This window comes from Neolamprologus multifasciatus, chromosome 6 (assembly GCF_963576455.1).
Source record: "Neolamprologus multifasciatus chromosome 6, fNeoMul1.2, whole genome shotgun sequence".
In the NCBI taxonomy this organism is placed as follows: Eukaryota; Metazoa; Chordata; class Actinopteri; order Cichliformes; family Cichlidae; genus Neolamprologus; species Neolamprologus multifasciatus.
The window spans coordinates 19,171,302-19,187,715 of NC_140444.1; the positions used below are offsets into that span (position 1 = coordinate 19,171,302).

Sequence of the window (16,414 nt, forward strand, 5' to 3'; positions counted from 1 at the left end):
CAGAGAAAAGAGTCTTCTAGGTGATCTTTCAGCTGTGAAAGTATTCTTGATATCACCCCTCCCCTCAAACAGGTGGCGCTGACATCCCTAAAGTCAGTGTGGAGTGGTTCAGGCCATGCTTCTTTCCTCTTTTGTTGGAAAACTGGCACAACAAGGGGGAATGTTGCATAACTTCCACAAGAGGATTACTTAAGTAAAGCTGAAAACTTTGCTGAATAAAGGTCGGTGTGACAGAAGGAAGCAGGAGTGAGCTGATACACAGTGGGAGCAGTGTTGGGTGAGAAATTAAACTCTTGCTGTTGTTTTTAAGCCATACAGACACTGTCCTAGATTCATGTGTGAGTGCTTGTGAAGGCTAGTGTAGCTTAATGTTGCTGTTGCATTGTTTTGTTTGTTGATTTCAGGATTGTAAGTGTGAAGCTGTGTAGGAGAAATGAGGCTATTGCTGGCTGTCAGTCTCATTCTCCTCTTCCTATGTAAGTAGATGTCTTTTAAAGAATGCAACCATCACCGATGAGGTTTAAAAGCTTTGTTTGATTCAGTCGTGTTTTGCTCTTATCCAAGTAAAGTTGTGTCTGTATGTTGCTCACTTTTCAGGGCTTCACAAAACTCAGACATCTAGTGTCACCTTGCACATGAATGCTCGTGAGGTAGGTTGACAAAAATAAATAATGAAAGTGATGAGTCACGTGTGACGAGCGGTTGGAGTTGGTAGAGACCAGAAGAAGAGCTATAAAGAAATATATAGTGTGTGTATATTTAACTCCCACCTTTTCTATCTTTTAGGCAGTATCAATGAGTGAGGCAGCAGTATCTCTCCTCTTATTGCCTCTGTCTCTGTACTCCTGGATGACCTCCACGTTGCTCAGGTTCCTTCTGTCCGTCCCAGCTCTCGTCTTCAGCTCCTTGTATCACTCCTTGCTGCTGATCCTGGCTGGGCCTTGGTGTGTTGCCACCGTCTGCTTCTCTCTGCTGGTGACCGGTCTCCACGTCTCTCTCTACCTACTTCACCTCGGGCTGGTGGCTGGGGCGGTAGCCATTTTGGCTGTCAGACAACACAAGATGGCTGACGGCGGCACCCCCAATGAGAAAGTATTAAGCCTACAGAAGAGCGTAGAAGGGCAGCAAACCAAAAGCAGGCTAATAATTGGTAAAAGAGCTGCCCAGCAAGGCTGAGTTGTGTAAAATGATGATGTGTGAATAAAAATCCACCTTAGTTAATTGCTTTTATCTTTGTTTATTTAATGAAAGTAAACTTTTAGTTGATTTTTACATAGATTCTGTGTTTCTGTCTTTTACTGGGTTTTGGGACAACCTTACAAGGAAGCAAAAAGAAAAGGGGAGGGAGGAGGGCACTAGTGAGTCCTCGTGCCCTAAATGAGGGTGAAAATATATCTGCTCTTTGCTACTTTAACAAAGAGCCTGCAGTTGTCCACTTATCGGTCTCTCTCATTTTCTCTCGTCGTCTTTAAACGCGGCCCCCAATTATCTGCGGATTGTTGTGCTGTTTGCTTCCCATCTGCAGATGTTATCATTAGACGTGTCTGTCAAATGGAGATGAGAAGATAAGAGAAGAACCGAGACGAACAGGAGCAAATGTTCTGCATTCGTAACGTTTATGCAGCGGAGTCCAGCGGTGCAGGACATGCAAACCACATTCCTGAAAAACACTAATAAAGCGAGTTAACAGGGAGAGAAACTGCATGTGGTGGAGGCGTTGAGCCAAGGCGGCAAATGCTTGCCCAACCAAGTAAACAGCGTGTGCAGACAAACTGTGGCTCCCTGATCACAGTGAAGCATTAAAACTGCACAGAAATAACAATCTTATCAAAATGATCAACACTGCAGCCGAAGGGTTTAGCCGTTTAAAAAGTAACTGGTGAACTTTCTGTGCTGTTGTCTGTACGAGCGTGCGAGAAAGAGACAGAGAGAGACAGAAGGGAAATGAGGCTGGATCATAGAGATTTATTACATGGCCGTGGCATCCTAATTAGCATAAAGACTGGACTGGCCCACTCAAGCAGAGAATTAAAAACCTTAATTGTGCTGTCAGCCTTCCTCTCTCTTTCTCACTGTTGACTCTACTTCATTCCGCTCGCATTCGTCTCCTCCCGCTTTCCTTGCCCTCTCCTCTCTGCTTATGAAGTAGCGAGCGTCCGTGCCGTTTAATTGTTGGTGATAAATGGGAAGCAGGATGTTTGTAATTGTCTCAGAGATTCGTGTGTGTAGGGGGAAGGACGACAGAGATCGTCGAGAGGAAGAGGACGAGGAGAGTTATCCTGTTTTGTAAGAAGAGAGTGGGGAAGCCATTTATCAAATGTTTGTTTGAAGGAGGAAAATTAGCTTGGCAGACGCAGGCGAGGAAGCGTTAGTTGGATTTGATCCCAGGCCAAGCTGATGCTTTTTCCTATTTGTTTAAATCTCCAACATAATTCAGTGCTCACATCATAGAAAGTAGAAATGTTTCTTGTTTAAGACTTACAAATGTTTCAGATTCATATGGGGATTACATGATTGAGCAAATGGGGGTCAGAAATGATATACTAGACAGTATAGTTCATATCCAAATGATTAAATCTGTATTGCAAAATAGACTTAAGATAGTGTCCAAAATACTTTTGTTTGACAGACACTTCTGTATGTTAAGGGCTAAGTTTGATAGCTTTCAGGTAAGTAAAACAGTCTAAATTAAAACAGTTTGTCTAAAACCGATGTTCTAAATTGACCATAGATGTTTATTTTTTACCCCTTCGATAGATTGGCGTCCAGGTTGTACCCGGTGTCTCACCCAATGAAAGACCATGAATTGGATAAGCATAAGAAAATGGATGAATGACAGGAACATGGCAAAGAAACTACAAAAGCCAAAAAGCTGCTGAGGCGGAGGATGGGAAAAGACGTTATGAAGGTGGGACTGAAAAAACAAACAGTCTCTCAAGCTTTCAGTGAGTAATCTTTGCTTATTTTACAGGTGAAAAAAACCCCTATGACCAAATTCTGAATCAAATTGGAGCACCTTGAATTTCTTTCCCTGCAAATGACCAAAATCAGTTATTAATTTATACGTCCATTATTAAACTATCTTATCTTGGATTTATTCTTCAACCTGCAGTTACTGTTGCCTGTATTTTGTCCCTGTCATATTACTGTTGAATAATGAGATGCACACTATGTCATTTTTATTCCTCAGACTACTGAAATAAATTGGAGGCTCTGCTCTTTTCTTGCCCTTTTCTATGGTAAATTATGGTATTATAGCTTGATTGAAGAGAAATTTGTGATCTAGAAACTCAGAGTTAATCAAGTCAGATTTTACTGAACCTGCTTTCCCACAACCGGGTCAGCGCGTTCGGGATTAGGACCCACTGAAAGCACTTGTAGCTTTGTTATAGCTTTTTCTGTTCTTGTATGTAGACTACACCTCTGACCATCACAGTGTGAATATTTGCCAGTTTCCTGAGATAAAATCCAGTGAAAACCCAATTAAAAAAAATAAAATAATGGCATTTATTCACATAAGAGATGTCAACATAATCTGAATAAACGTAATATGCTTGTTCGACTGGAGAAAAATTAGTTGGATGAAGGAGGGAGGAGGAGCACACAGAAGAAGTAGGATAGCACTGAAAGGCTTTTCTAAAGGAGGAGGAGGAAATGTTTTTGCGAGGGTCAGTCCTGTTTGTGCGTCTCTGCTGTCAAAGCCTCTCCTGCAGTAGCAGACGAGGTTAAGACTTAGGAGGCCGGGCCCTCTCATACGGCGTCTCCCTCAGCACTGACAGCTCACTGAGGCACACACACGCTCACAGACAACATGCATTGCCTTAAACTTTCCACTTTACCCCAGTCCTCCTACCTCCTTTTAATGCATCTGCCCTTCTCTTCCCTCTCTGTCTCCCGCTCTCCCTTTGCTTCCATTTCTCTCATTGTTTTTCTGTTTCTATCGTTCTTCTTTTTCTTCTCACTCTCTCTAATTGGTCTCCGCTAGGTTTGCTTAGACAGGCCTATTCATCATAGCACTATCCTCAGAGACAAACCCTCAGGGAGCAACGGGGAGATAGACAGAGTCAGACGGGAGGGCGATAGGGTCTGCCGCTTGTCAACCCACTTCTCTCCTCTTTTCCCCCTCCCTCTTTACTTCCCACTCTCCCTTGTCTCTCTGCTCGGTACGTAGATGTCAGTTTTGCAAAGGGAAGTGGGGGTGAGGGAGGTAAAGAGGGAGGGAATGTAGACACATTAGTTAGGCTATTAGTTCAACAAGCTGCTTCCATGCCTGTCAGTGGTCCAACATCCAGCCACACGCACACACTGTTCTCACGTCTGACATTTGTTACATGTAGTATCTGTGAGGGAGTGATTGTGAGTGACAGGTTGAGTGTGGGGGGTGAGAAAAAAAAAACTTTACATGGAGCTGAGTGTCTGTCATTTCTGGTGTCCGGAGAACCTTAATGAGCAAAACACAGCATATAAAGACTTTCTACAACCCTGCTCATTTTTACCAGTGTCACTGTGTATTGCATTTCTGAGACTTCAGTGTGTGCGCGCACATGTGCGTATGTGTGTTAACATGATCGCTGTTGTAAAGGGCAAAGAGAAACATGTAGAGCTTCATTGTGAGAGGTCCAAATGTCTGCTTTGATAAGGTCAAACGAGATTTTTTCCACTGTAAGTGTGTCAGAGAGTTTCTCTTCTCTCCTGATTTGATGGGCCAGCAGTCAGAGCAGCTTTCTTCTTCTTCTTGAGATTTGCTTGACTTAGGCGGTAATAAAACCGAGCGATAAAAGGTACACATAGAAAGTGCTTGTATGACATTTGTAACACAGGTTCAAGTAAGACAAACACTTTAAGGATTCCTGCACTCGACTGCTCCCAACCTTTTTAGCTTGTGACCTTTAATAATGAAGGTGTGTCTGGTGACATGATAAAAATGTTTTCGGGATTCATTCAGGATTATTTAGGGCTTAAGCATGTCCGGTTAAGTCAGAAGTCATTATATATAATCTTGCTGGGACTGAATTATTTTCTCAAAAATAGAAAAAAAAAAGAAATTAGAAGGTATGACGGGCACTAGTAGTCCGTCATATTAAAATACAATCACGTGAAAAACAAAGTACACCCTTATGCTTCCATAGGAATTAAGAGGCCAAGTAGCAGCCAGGTGTTGTTGCACCATTCAGATGTGTGATAACACAACATCAGAGTCGTCCCAGGAGTGGACTTCCATGCAAATTCACCCTAGGGTCAGACCGTCCAATATTCAGAGAAACTGCAAAAACCCCCAAAGACACATTTCAGTCTTTACAGGCCTCAGTTAAGATGTTAAATACAAAGCTTAATGCACAGCTCAGATTTGCAAAGTTTCATTTGATCAAATCAAAAGACTTCTGGAACAATGTTCTTTGTAGAAAAAGTCAATTTGTTTAGTGGTAATGCATAGCACCATGTTTGCAAAACTCAAACACAGTATATCAGCATGAACACCTGATGCCAACTGCCAAGCACGGCAGTGGAGGGGTGATGATTTGGGTTTGTTTTGCAACTTTAAGTTATTGTATTTAAACTTCTTTATTTCCTTCATTTGTTGCAACTAAGTCATATTTATATATTCATGCTATGGTCTCCCTAACTCTTCACTGAGCTATCTTGAACCTCTTGTCATCTGCAGCTACTGAGGAAGGGACAATTTAAAAGCAATCCAGTGTTTAACAGACTTTTCCATCACCAGTGTTCTTGCCTGCTGATAGACCACAACCACAGCTGGAAAAGACAGTCAAATCAATGGAAATAAGATGCAATTGAAACAAACCAGGAGATAGCATAGCATTAACTATTCCCCATCCTCAAAGATGTTTCAAGATGTAAACTCATAGCAGAAAAATCAAGGAGAATGCGCCTGGACATGAATGGAAAGAAAGCAAATAGAGATGGGAATGCAAACACAGCAGAAGTCATGAATATGCAGCACACAGCTCATCCCCTGCTCCATCCTTTTCCTCTGTATGTTTTGTCAGATTCTTGCTGCCTTCTCCTCCTGTTTGATTCAAATCCCCTGCTCTCTCACTCCTAATACCTCTTCAGCATCTCTTCTCCTAACCCCCCTCTCTCGTGCATGAGCCCCTCTTCACTAATCATCTGAGGCCCAATTATACTCAGTTGGCCCCGCACCACCTCACTACAGGGGCTCTGGAGGGCCAAAATATACCGATGCTGACTGACGTTAATTTGCATGACTTCTTGGCCTCCATAAGTACCACTGTTGTCTGTCTTCTGCCGTTGCATAGGAAACCAGAGGAGGAGAAGAAGAGGTAGAACATGTCATGTTATGTAATCCGAAGCACTAGTAGGAGAGTAAAGAAGGCAGAGAGTGTCGCACTGCTTTCTAACTAAGTACTGTCAAACCATTATTTTGCTGGCAGACATGGATCTGACAGGTCATACATCGGCTCTCTATCTGCCAGGCTAACGGTTCTGGCAGTTTGGCAGTGTTTGCCCAGATATCTGTAGTCTACTGGCGTTGTTTTTCAGACTATGCAAACATAAATCTCTCATTTATTTATTTATTTTTTTTACCTAGTGTTTGTTCTTTAGCTCATCTGCAAATAAAATTTTGGGCTTAAGAGGTTATCAGATCTTTCAGGATGCCACTTCACTAAAGAAAATCAGATACAGTAGAATTATATGTGGCTAGCTTTTGCTAATACAAGTTTTTAGATCCAGAAACTGCACATTTTTTAGACATGCACAGACAAACAGCAGCACCAATATCTGTGTCTCCTGATTTTAAATTCCTAATGTGAAATTGCTCGTTTGCAATGTGATTTTACTGTCTTTCTGTTACTCACAATCAGCAATTAATAAACTGTAGTACGTAGTGGAGTATGTACAATTTAAATTGAGTAGTTTTAGCAAACTAAGCTTTGGTTATTTTCTCCGCTCCACACCGTGCGTAGTTGTGTCACAGCTGATTGAGAAAAAACTCATGGCTGCTGTAGCCATGGCTTTGCATTCATTGTTGGAATTGTGGCTGTGACACATTAGCTTAAAACCTGCGAAACACTTAACTGCACGCAGGAACTGTGAGAGCACTAAAGTCCTGGCTGAATATTACATTGAACTTACTGAGCGCCTCTGATGCTTTAGTAACACACAGTGCTGTTGATCACGTAGACTGTAAAAAAAAATGGACTGCCATGGCTTCTGGGCGAGTTCGACATTTACCATCTTGGCTTCATAAGGCCTGATCCTGGATAAATAGGAAGGTTGCATCAGGAACGGCATTGACTGTGGCAGTCCCTCAGGGAATAAGGGAGGGGCTTGAAAATATCTTTAAGGTAGCCATGACCTAGGACATCTAACATCTTTACTGCCTGTTTCTAACTAGGACAATATCGAGAGAGAGAGAGAGAGAGCATCACGGTGTATTAATAAAGAGACTTAGAGAATCTCGAGTGAGGACAGAGTGAATATTTTCTTGTAGTCTGGCTTTTTCTCCCAACCACAGCACTGCTCATTAGAAACATTAAGTTTTATTGAATAAATGGCTTTATTTTTCAGCCCTAGATGCCATGTCCATCTTTAAGATACAGTCTATAATTTAACAGAGCTCTTTTGACTAATTTCAGTGGAGCAGTATTGTAGCGTACAGTTTTGAGAAATATCCATACCATCACAGATTCAACCACAAATGCATTTTTAAGTCTGAGCAATAACCCTCAAATATCTGCAGAGAATATCTGGTTATCTGCTACTAAACACCAGGAAAAATGCAAACGGTTGTTTATGAATACCACAAAAACAACTGCAAAGAAACCCAAAAGAATGTGAGAAAAGCCCTCAGTGGTCTTTTAGGATTCAGATGAATACAAGAGAAAAAAGGCTGGAGAAAATGTGCGTGGAAGCACCGGATTTAATCTTGCCTAAGAATTCGTCCAACCTCAATAGCGGCAATAAAACAGCGCTTGTTAACTTTCACTCCAGTGTTAATCCTTTACCGTATGATGCATTTTTACACAACATTAGAGGGTTGCCTTTGGTTGGCATGGAACTAACAAACACACACACACACACACACACACTTCTTGCAGTTCTGGTGTCCTGGGCAGACACCCAAACTGTGGACAGCCTGGCCTGTGTCTCAAGCTGGGTATGTGCTGTTTTCTGTGTGTGTGGCGTGTTGTCGCCATGTCGTGGCTTGTGTCCTATTATCACCCCTCTCCCCCTTTCTCCCCTTTCTCCTCCTTACCCACACACACACACACACCTCTGCCCCCTTCTGGACTCGGCCAGCAGCCAAGACTGCAGCACTGGGACACTCCATTCACTAAGATTGGTGAGGTGAGAAGAGGGAGGGGGTGAGATGAGATGTGTGTCCCCCAGGATGAAAGCAGCTCTGTGGGGTCACAATGAGACACAAACAGCCACCAGCTCTGTCAGCAGCGCCTACTGTCCAGGGCTGAGGCTGAATGTACAGGAATGTGGTATTTACGCCAGAAACAACTGTTTAGTTTGTGTGAGTTTGTGTATCAAAAATCAAGTAAACGTGCAGCTAAACACTCACTCAGAAGCTTTAAATTCCAAAAAATTATTTTTATTCTGAATGACCAATAAAATTATGGCAAATATTTACAAATAATTACTTCTTAGTTTCACATTACAGGTACATAAATGGAATAATTCACCAACAACAGTCACTCAGGTGGACGGATGGACAGGTACACAGACTGAGTATGAAGAAATGCATCAAGCAAACTGCAATTTAATATTTCACAGTAAACTCAAAGCCATGAAATAAAATAACAATAATATTAACAATAGAAATATAAAAAATAAGCATAATATCAAATTCACCATTTACTTTCAGTTTTCTGAACAAAACTGATCGCAGTTCAGGAACAAAATAAACTAACAAACAAAAAGTGAAGAAAAGATAAAAAGAAGAAAAATCAAGTGATATGATATCTTTGGCAAATTCGCACTGCAGTAAAATACATTCAAATATTAAGACAACACACAACACACAAAGAGAAAAAACACCAAGTTTTGTTTGCAACTACTAGAAAATTGAATAAAAAACATACAGGTTTTCTTAAAGAAGCATTTCTTTTTACTTTTTTTTTTTTTTAATCCTCCCCTCTAGAATATTTGAAGGCATTTCTCGTCTTCGTTTTTGTGTTTGTAACTCTTTTTCTTCTATTTCATATGGTTTTTGTACAAGAGTTTGTCCTTTAAAACAGGCATCACAGGCTTTGGTGAATGTTACAGATATGTTATCTTTTTTGTCCCATTTTAATGTTGAAGAATAGAACATACTGAATCGTTGGACCCGAATTTAATTTTTGCCTTTTTGTCTTTTGTTTGTTCATTTTTTTAAATTCATATTTCATTTTATTTTATTTTATTTGGATCAAAATGTCACAGATATAAATATCTCTTCAAAACCCCAGATAGGAAGTCATGGACACAAAAAAAAATCCAGATTGTTACACGAAAGGCCACAGTAAGGTGAAAAATTATGTATCTATTCTTTTTTTCTTTTTTCTTTTTTTGATTGAAACATCTGCTTAAAAAGCACATTTGATTTTTGTAGGCTGAGTCGTGTGTATTACTCCTCTTCCACAGTTGAATAATATTAAGATGTACAGAACATTGTAACACTTCAGTATGAGATCTGTCCAGAGCCTAGTTATATCAGCAAGCATGAAACAGATTGTGCCACTAATTGCTGTCAAGATGTGATGCTGAATTCCCCTCAGGTTTTGGGAAGGCAGTAGCCTTCTTCATGGATTCATATTGAGATACAGTCAGGCAGTGCGCACTCGGCAAGAAATCATAATAAAGGAGAAAAAAACTCATTTGCATTTATTTCAGGTTCTTATTTGACTTGGAGCTGGGATCGAAATTCAGGATGCAATTTATTTTCATGGACAGTAAACTGTGGAAGTGCTGCAAATGAAATGTATTTGTTTGATCTGAAACTGGTGTTTCTTTGTGTTTCAAAATGCTCTACAGCCACACGGAGAGGAAATAAGATGAGATGCGAGATCTCACAGAGTGTTCTTGACCAAATAAAGACGCCGGCAGCAATATTGCCATTGAAATGACCTCGCTTTGGCACGAAAAACACCCAGCTTGATTCCTATGCAGAATTTCTGACAGGACAGCGAGCATCACGTCTGAGGAGTCAGTGGGAAAAAGTGAGAGAAGTAAGAAGGCAAAAGGATTAATAGGGCTGTCTGAAGAAAGAGGGAGGACTTCTGAGGAAGGTCACAGCCCTGAAATCAAGAGAATACCTTTAATATTCCTAATCCTGGTGGTGTGGCAGTGGGGAGGAGAGGAGAGATGGGGAGACAAGTGCATGAGATATGATGAGATTAGGGCCGAGGAGGGATGGGGGGGGGGGGGGGGTGAAAAAGGATGGGATGAGCTTCTGATGGCACAGCAGGTTTGGCCTCCCCTGGGGAACATGGGGGCAATGGAGGAGGGGCTACCACCACTTTGCAAAGGACAAAAGGAGGGAGCAAGAGTATGTCTGTACTTATATTTATGTGTGTGTGTGTGTATGTAGCCTCTGCCTGCCACGCTTTCTATAGTGCCACCCACGGTGACTAGTCCCCCCCTTCATCACTGCAGTCAATGTCATAGCTGCCAATCGAAACAGCTGCCGGCCAGTGAGAATCCAGTCTCTCCCAATGTGAACCAGTCAGGTCAAAGCAATGGCAAAGCAAGCTGTGTCCCTATGAGATGCATAGTTAACCAACAGTCCTGTTAATATGTCACTGGACTCTGGTCTACACCGAATGACAACCACTGAGTTTGACTTGTTTGATTTAGCAACTTGATGCAAGCGGACAACTGGATTTACCTCCTGAAGGAGAATGACTTTAATCAATTATTTCTTATTGTATGTGTGTGTGTGTGTGTGTGTGTGTGAGTGAACATTGTTTAGACATCTTTGTGAGGACAGAAAATTGGCATGCTACTATACTTGTGGGGACCAGCAGTCACTTATGGGGACAAAATGCCTGTCCCCAGGAGTTTGAAGGCATTTTTGAGGCTCAAAATGTGGTTTTAGTGTTAGGGTTACAATTAGATTATGGTTAGGCTTAGGCTGAGGGTTAGGCATTCATTTTTGATGGTTAGGGTAAGCAGCTAGATTATGTCAATGAGATGAAATTGTGTGTTTCTTTTAAATACTGGGGTTGGAAAAAAGAAATTCATTTTATTAATGAATAAACTTGATATATTTCTGTCATGTTCTTGGCTTTTACATATATATGTATGTATGTATATATGTATGTATATGTATATGTATATATATATATATATATATATATATATATATATATATATATATATATATATATATATATATATATATATTAGTTTAACCCTGATCTATGTTATGGATATCTCCCAGAATTTGAACTTTTCAGTCACCCATTTCAGAAATATGCAAATATTATGCACTTGGTTGATGTTCGGATATCTTTTAATGATCCTAAAGTTGGAAAAAATATCTCACTGTCCCGCTGCAACCAAAAAAACCTCCTTGAGATTGGTTTGGTTAATAGCAGTTTAACGGTTGCCGTTGTTTTCATGGAAGATGCCGTCTTGCTGCAAACACTCATCAAGCAGTAGTGAAACTTGTAAGTGTGATCCAAAACGGAAATGGAGAGCATTTGCCTTCACCTTTTGATAGCAAGCATCCTCCTGCAACCACTTGCAAACTGGTCAGGGAACACAATTTTTTCGTAGTTACCAGTGGTTACCAGTGTCACCAGTCTCCAGACCTATGTGACTGAGGCTTCAGCAGCTGATTTCTCAGCAACCTTTTGCAACCACTCACAACTCATTGGGGGTGATACTCATTTTCCCTAGCGACGGGTGGTTGCCAGGATGTCACTAACTTGTCTAGGCCTGGGTGATTGGCTCTGTAAGCAGGTTTTTAGCCCATTAGCAGGTTCTGCATATATTCATAGAACTGGAGTTGTGTCCTGTGACTTTGCTGACCCATTTCTTTATGGTCAATGTTCCCACACAGACACTACCACCCACTGAAAACGTGATCATCTTAGGAGCTTTATCAAAAATGAAGAAAAAAAACCAACAAAACCTTATGGAGTCTTTCTACGTGGTGGTCATCCCTGCAAATCCATATGATAAATGTGAGTGTTCAAAAACAAAACCAGCCAAAAAAAGGATTTTTTGTTCAAACAGTGAATTTTTAATTTAATTAATTCGTGTATTTTGTTGTGCTATGTCAAAATTTGGGATTATTATCTAAAGATAACTAAGAATTTTAAAATAATATCATAGAATTTAGAGCTACAGAATGGGGAAAATATAAATAAAATAAAGTCAGCGGTGGAAACAATCTTCCATGACATGACCTATTGTACTGCCACACAAAAAACAACCCAACAAAAAAAGACATGTCTTGGTGTCACCAGAAGTTTAGTCTCAGCTGAGTCGCTTGGATAGAAATCGTATGGCTCTGGCACTGTCACTACAGCTGATGAGTGAGGAATCAATCACTGACTTTAATACAACCAGGACTATTTTCTGCTTTTCATTGCTGTAGCTGCTTAACAACATCTTTTTTTCCTCCGGGTTTTATGACTGAAAAATCCACATTCGGGGAGATTTATTGACTAATGTGGGTGCTGTTAGATCAGCTGTCAGAGCTTCGATGACACTGTTGTTGCATTGTAAGAATCACTGTGAGTTATTGGTACTTTAATCACCTTTATTTATTTGTAAAAGGCTTTGAAAAATCTTCAAACCCTGTGTTTGCCTGGGTAAATAATAAGACTTCTGTTAAATGCGTTGCAGGGAGGGAAACTGAATCTAGTTTTAGTGACTCATAGTAGGTCAGGGGGATGTTGACATATAAAACTAAAGGCACTGTCCTTGTTTTCAGCTGGTGTGGTTCAGGTTCAATAATGCCTCAGAAGGATCAAGAGAAAAAGACAGAAATAAGGAAAGGCTCCCGCTGAGGCGCACGCTGGCAACACAGCAGGTGAGCCTTCATAAGAATCTTTCTTTAGAGTTGTGTATTCACAACTTTTAAGGTCTACAAATGTGAAAGGATCCACTCTATTACTATTTCAAAAAATCCCAGAAACAACAAATATTGAGAAACTAACAGCTTTGTTCAGGGTTTATAGTTATTGTATGTTTATAGAGCTATATATTATGCCTCACACTGCAGATTTGGTGCCTTCAATCTGTTTGTTAGTAGACACTACACAGTAGCAATGAAGCGCTACACTCAGCCACACATACCCAAAACAAAAAAGGAATCCAAACACTCGCAGATGATGGCCAAAAACAACACCGCACACCTTAAGTCTTTTTATAATAGAAGAAAGCTTCGACACTAAAATCTAACTTCAGTGTGAATAACTGAAATCGCTATTGACATTGTGACTTCTCTTTCGCTGATTACTGTACAAGTCTGGTGAGGACAGAATTGAAACTGAAAAAGGTACAGGCTAAGGAAGATATTGCCCTCTCACAAGATCAATATATCGGCCCCTCAGACATTTGGGAAGGGAAAACACACTGATTTCAGATCTGTGCTGAGGGGCAAATCTGTCCTTGTCTGTCTGTACGAGATGGGTAAGGCCTCAACCCTGGTGTCATGCATTGTCGCAGCGCAGAACTGATGTGGCAGACAAACAAACGAAAAAAAATAATAATCAGGTTTACTTTTTTTCACGAAAGCAGTACTTTTATAGAAACAATTTCAGGATTTTAAACAAGCACATGTTTTGACACATACTCAAAACGGGGAAAAGCAGAAGAAGTACTTAATGGTTCTGAAAGGAAGCTGAAAAAGTAGAATGTCACCTTAAGAAGATGATTGAGTCTCTTTGTGCTTTTGTAAGAAGTCAGCCGATCCACTAGGGGGGCCCATCTTTGGGGAGTTTAAAGACAGAGATAGAAAGAGAGGGTGCCACTGCTTCCTGTTGGTCTTTGGCTGATGCTCGACTGGATCAGCAACAGGAGGGATACTCCTCACATTGGGTCTGATCCAGTCTAGCACCAACCTTCGTTTGGACACTTAGGAAGCAAAATAAAAACACAAAAAACTTATTAAGTGGCACCTTTGTCAACTGATACCAGGCAAGAAACTATAAACAGGAAAATCGCAATCTGATCACACTTATAAACAAAGACTTCTTATATTGAAAGTTTTTTCAGAATTCATATTTCACTGCATCATCGCCGTCGTCATCGTCACTATTCTAGCATAACAGCGTGACACTATTATAAATCATTACAGGCATTCACTCTCATCACGGAGTGCAGCACAGAAAAGCTTCTTAATATATTACTCTGTGTCTCCTCCATTATAAATAGCTCTTGATCAGGACTAAATCTTGTCTGGGGAGGTAGGATACCACCGTCCTGTACTGTAACACAACCTGATGGAACTGATTTTGGTCCGATGTGAAGATGAGTACTGTTTGTTTTACAGTAGTGGGCTCAGATTTTAGGCTGTGCTTTCCTGAAAGGTCTCTCTATGTCTTGGTCACTGGCTTTCAAACCAACTCAAATGCAAGTGTGAATGGATGTATTAAAAGAGCTGGGGCCTCATTTATACATTTTTATTATGTTCTAAGATTGGTTAATTACTTATGTTTAATTATGTGACGACCATTGTTTCTAAATCTCAAACCAACCTAAATTGACGGCACCTGTAATTTCGGCAGAATTGTGGGTTTAAACAGAAATAACCCAGGACCAAAACAGAAAAGAAAACTTTTTTGAGGACAAGCTCTCTTAAGTAGATTAAGAGAAAATAAAAGAGAATCCAAATTTGCCAGTGAATCTGATTCTGATTAGCAGGAAAATCATGGACAGTTCAGACTTACAAATTACGATTTTACAAATGTAACTTAATGTTATAAATGAGGCTTTTGGATGCAGCGATGTCATTCAGCACGTCCTTCCAATTTTTCTAGTGGTTAAATTCAGTATTGCAGCCAAAGATTTCCTGAAAAATACAAAAGAGTCATCTGTAGAACTACTAATGTTTCTACTTCTGATAGGTTGGCCCGTAATCATTCTGTTATGAATTTATCTGTAGGCGTTGACATCCAGTATCCAGCTCCTCTTAATACATCCACTATGTGAGGACACAGTTTTCTTGCTTGACTTCAACTACTAAAACCCCACCCCTGAACAGCAAACATCCAGTCATGGTTTATTAACTATCTTTAGGCGTGCCAAGTTTTGGATTTTTCTACACGCTGAACCTGTGTGCATGGTGCAGCAGTAGAAATCACACACAGCATTTAAGGAGTCTTATCTTCTAAACTTTTTCCAATCCTAAAAGTAAAGAATGAAGAAATGAGGTGAGATGCAAATGCTCACTAGCTTACATACTGCATAGTGCATTGGTAACACAAAAGGATTGGATAGTTGACAGTTGTGTGATAGTTGTGTTTGTCGTAAGCAATCCGCTGCTTTAAAAATGACTAGAAATTCAGAGCATGTGTGCTCTGCAGAACTGGAAAGCTTGACCACTATAACAGTAACAAACGGGATAGGGCACAGCGAACATGCGTGACCCTGAACGCTTCCTTTGAAATAATGTTATTTCATTTGATGAACATTTCTGAGGGTTCCAGAGGAAAATGTGTTGAATCTGTGGCAGAACGAATAGAATGGTAACGATATGGGTGATTTTGGTCAGTCAAAGTTAGGATGATTGGATTGTCTTTACTTCACTGTAGCATGGCATAGAAAATTGATTGATTAATGTGCGGTCATAAAAATAGCCTACTGTTTGAAAAAGTTGATTTTTTTCTGATCAGCTTAAATAATTTCATCAAAAATATTCCCAACTGGAAAACCCAGAAGGTCACAATACAGATAGTTTTAATGCTACACACAGTCCGCTGACTTTTGGTTTATGACTGGTTAAAAACTAGATAGGGATACGAAGGCTTGATAGTGTGGGAGGGTCCAAATTTCCAAAATCTACTTGTTTACATAATCAGTTATTGACCTTGCCATACCTGTGTCCTCACAGTATTGTATACCCAAACAGTATTGTGCTGCAGCTCAGGAGTGTATTCGTTGGTTTAAGTGTCACTCAAAGAAAATGCAAACTTCACCGATGTCAAAGATTTGAATTCTTCTCCTCTTTGCAGTCCAAGCGTAGGCGAGTTTGTACTGAGCGGTTCCGATGCTATCCATCCCTCCCTCATCTCCTTCTCCTCCTCACCCTGCAACTTCCTGTGTCTACACGAGGGTGTCAGTGGCGGTCGTAGGTGGAGGCTGTAGCGGTGGCAGCAGGGCCTGCCCCTCGTGATGTTGCACTGTAATAATATGGCGATCCTGGAGGGGAGGGGAAAGCAAACACACAACTTTTTTAAGTCACTTAACTGAAAAAAAATTAGAAAAC

The 16,414-nt window shown here is 40.6% G+C and overlaps 2 protein-coding genes across 5 annotated transcripts in view; one reads left to right on the top strand and one right to left on the bottom strand.

Annotated features, from left to right (window-relative positions):
• The first annotated feature begins 90 nt into the window (after window positions 1–90).
• Window positions 91–1,276, top strand: LOC146516855 (uncharacterized). The gene is made up of 4 exons (XM_085163071.1): window positions 91–277; window positions 405–476; window positions 598–650; window positions 787–1,276. The coding sequence occupies exons 2-4, from the start codon at window positions 434–436 to the stop codon at window positions 1,174–1,176; spliced, it is 486 nt and encodes a 161-aa protein (XP_085019197.1). The 5' UTR covers window positions 91–277; window positions 405–433; the 3' UTR covers window positions 1,177–1,276.
• Window positions 1,277–11,360: 10,084 nt separating this feature from the next.
• pax5 (paired box 5) overlaps window positions 11,361–16,414 on the bottom strand; it is a 54,513-nt gene continuing 49,459 nt past the window's right edge. For all 4 annotated transcript variants that reach the window (XM_085163067.1, XM_085163070.1, XM_085163066.1 and 1 more), the window contains exon 11: window positions 11,361–16,347. In XM_085163067.1, coding sequence (XP_085019193.1) covers window positions 16,265–16,347 — 83 coding nt within the window. In that variant the 3' untranslated portion in view covers window positions 11,361–16,264. The remainder of the gene's footprint in view (window positions 16,348–16,414) is intronic.

What these genes read in the sequence shown, in the direction of transcription:
- LOC146516855 (XM_085163071.1), top strand. Translation starts at nt 434, where the DNA reads ATGAGGCTATTGCTGGCTGTCAGTCTCATTCTCCTCTTCCTAT. An exon ending in TCTCATTCTCCTCTTCCTAT is followed by an intron (nt 477 to 597) that starts GTAAGTAGATGT and finishes CTCACTTTTCAG; the next exon opens with GGCTTCACAAAACTCAGACA. An exon ending in TGCACATGAATGCTCGTGAG is followed by an intron (nt 651 to 786) that starts GTAGGTTGACAA and finishes TCTATCTTTTAG; the next exon opens with GCAGTATCAATGAGTGAGGC.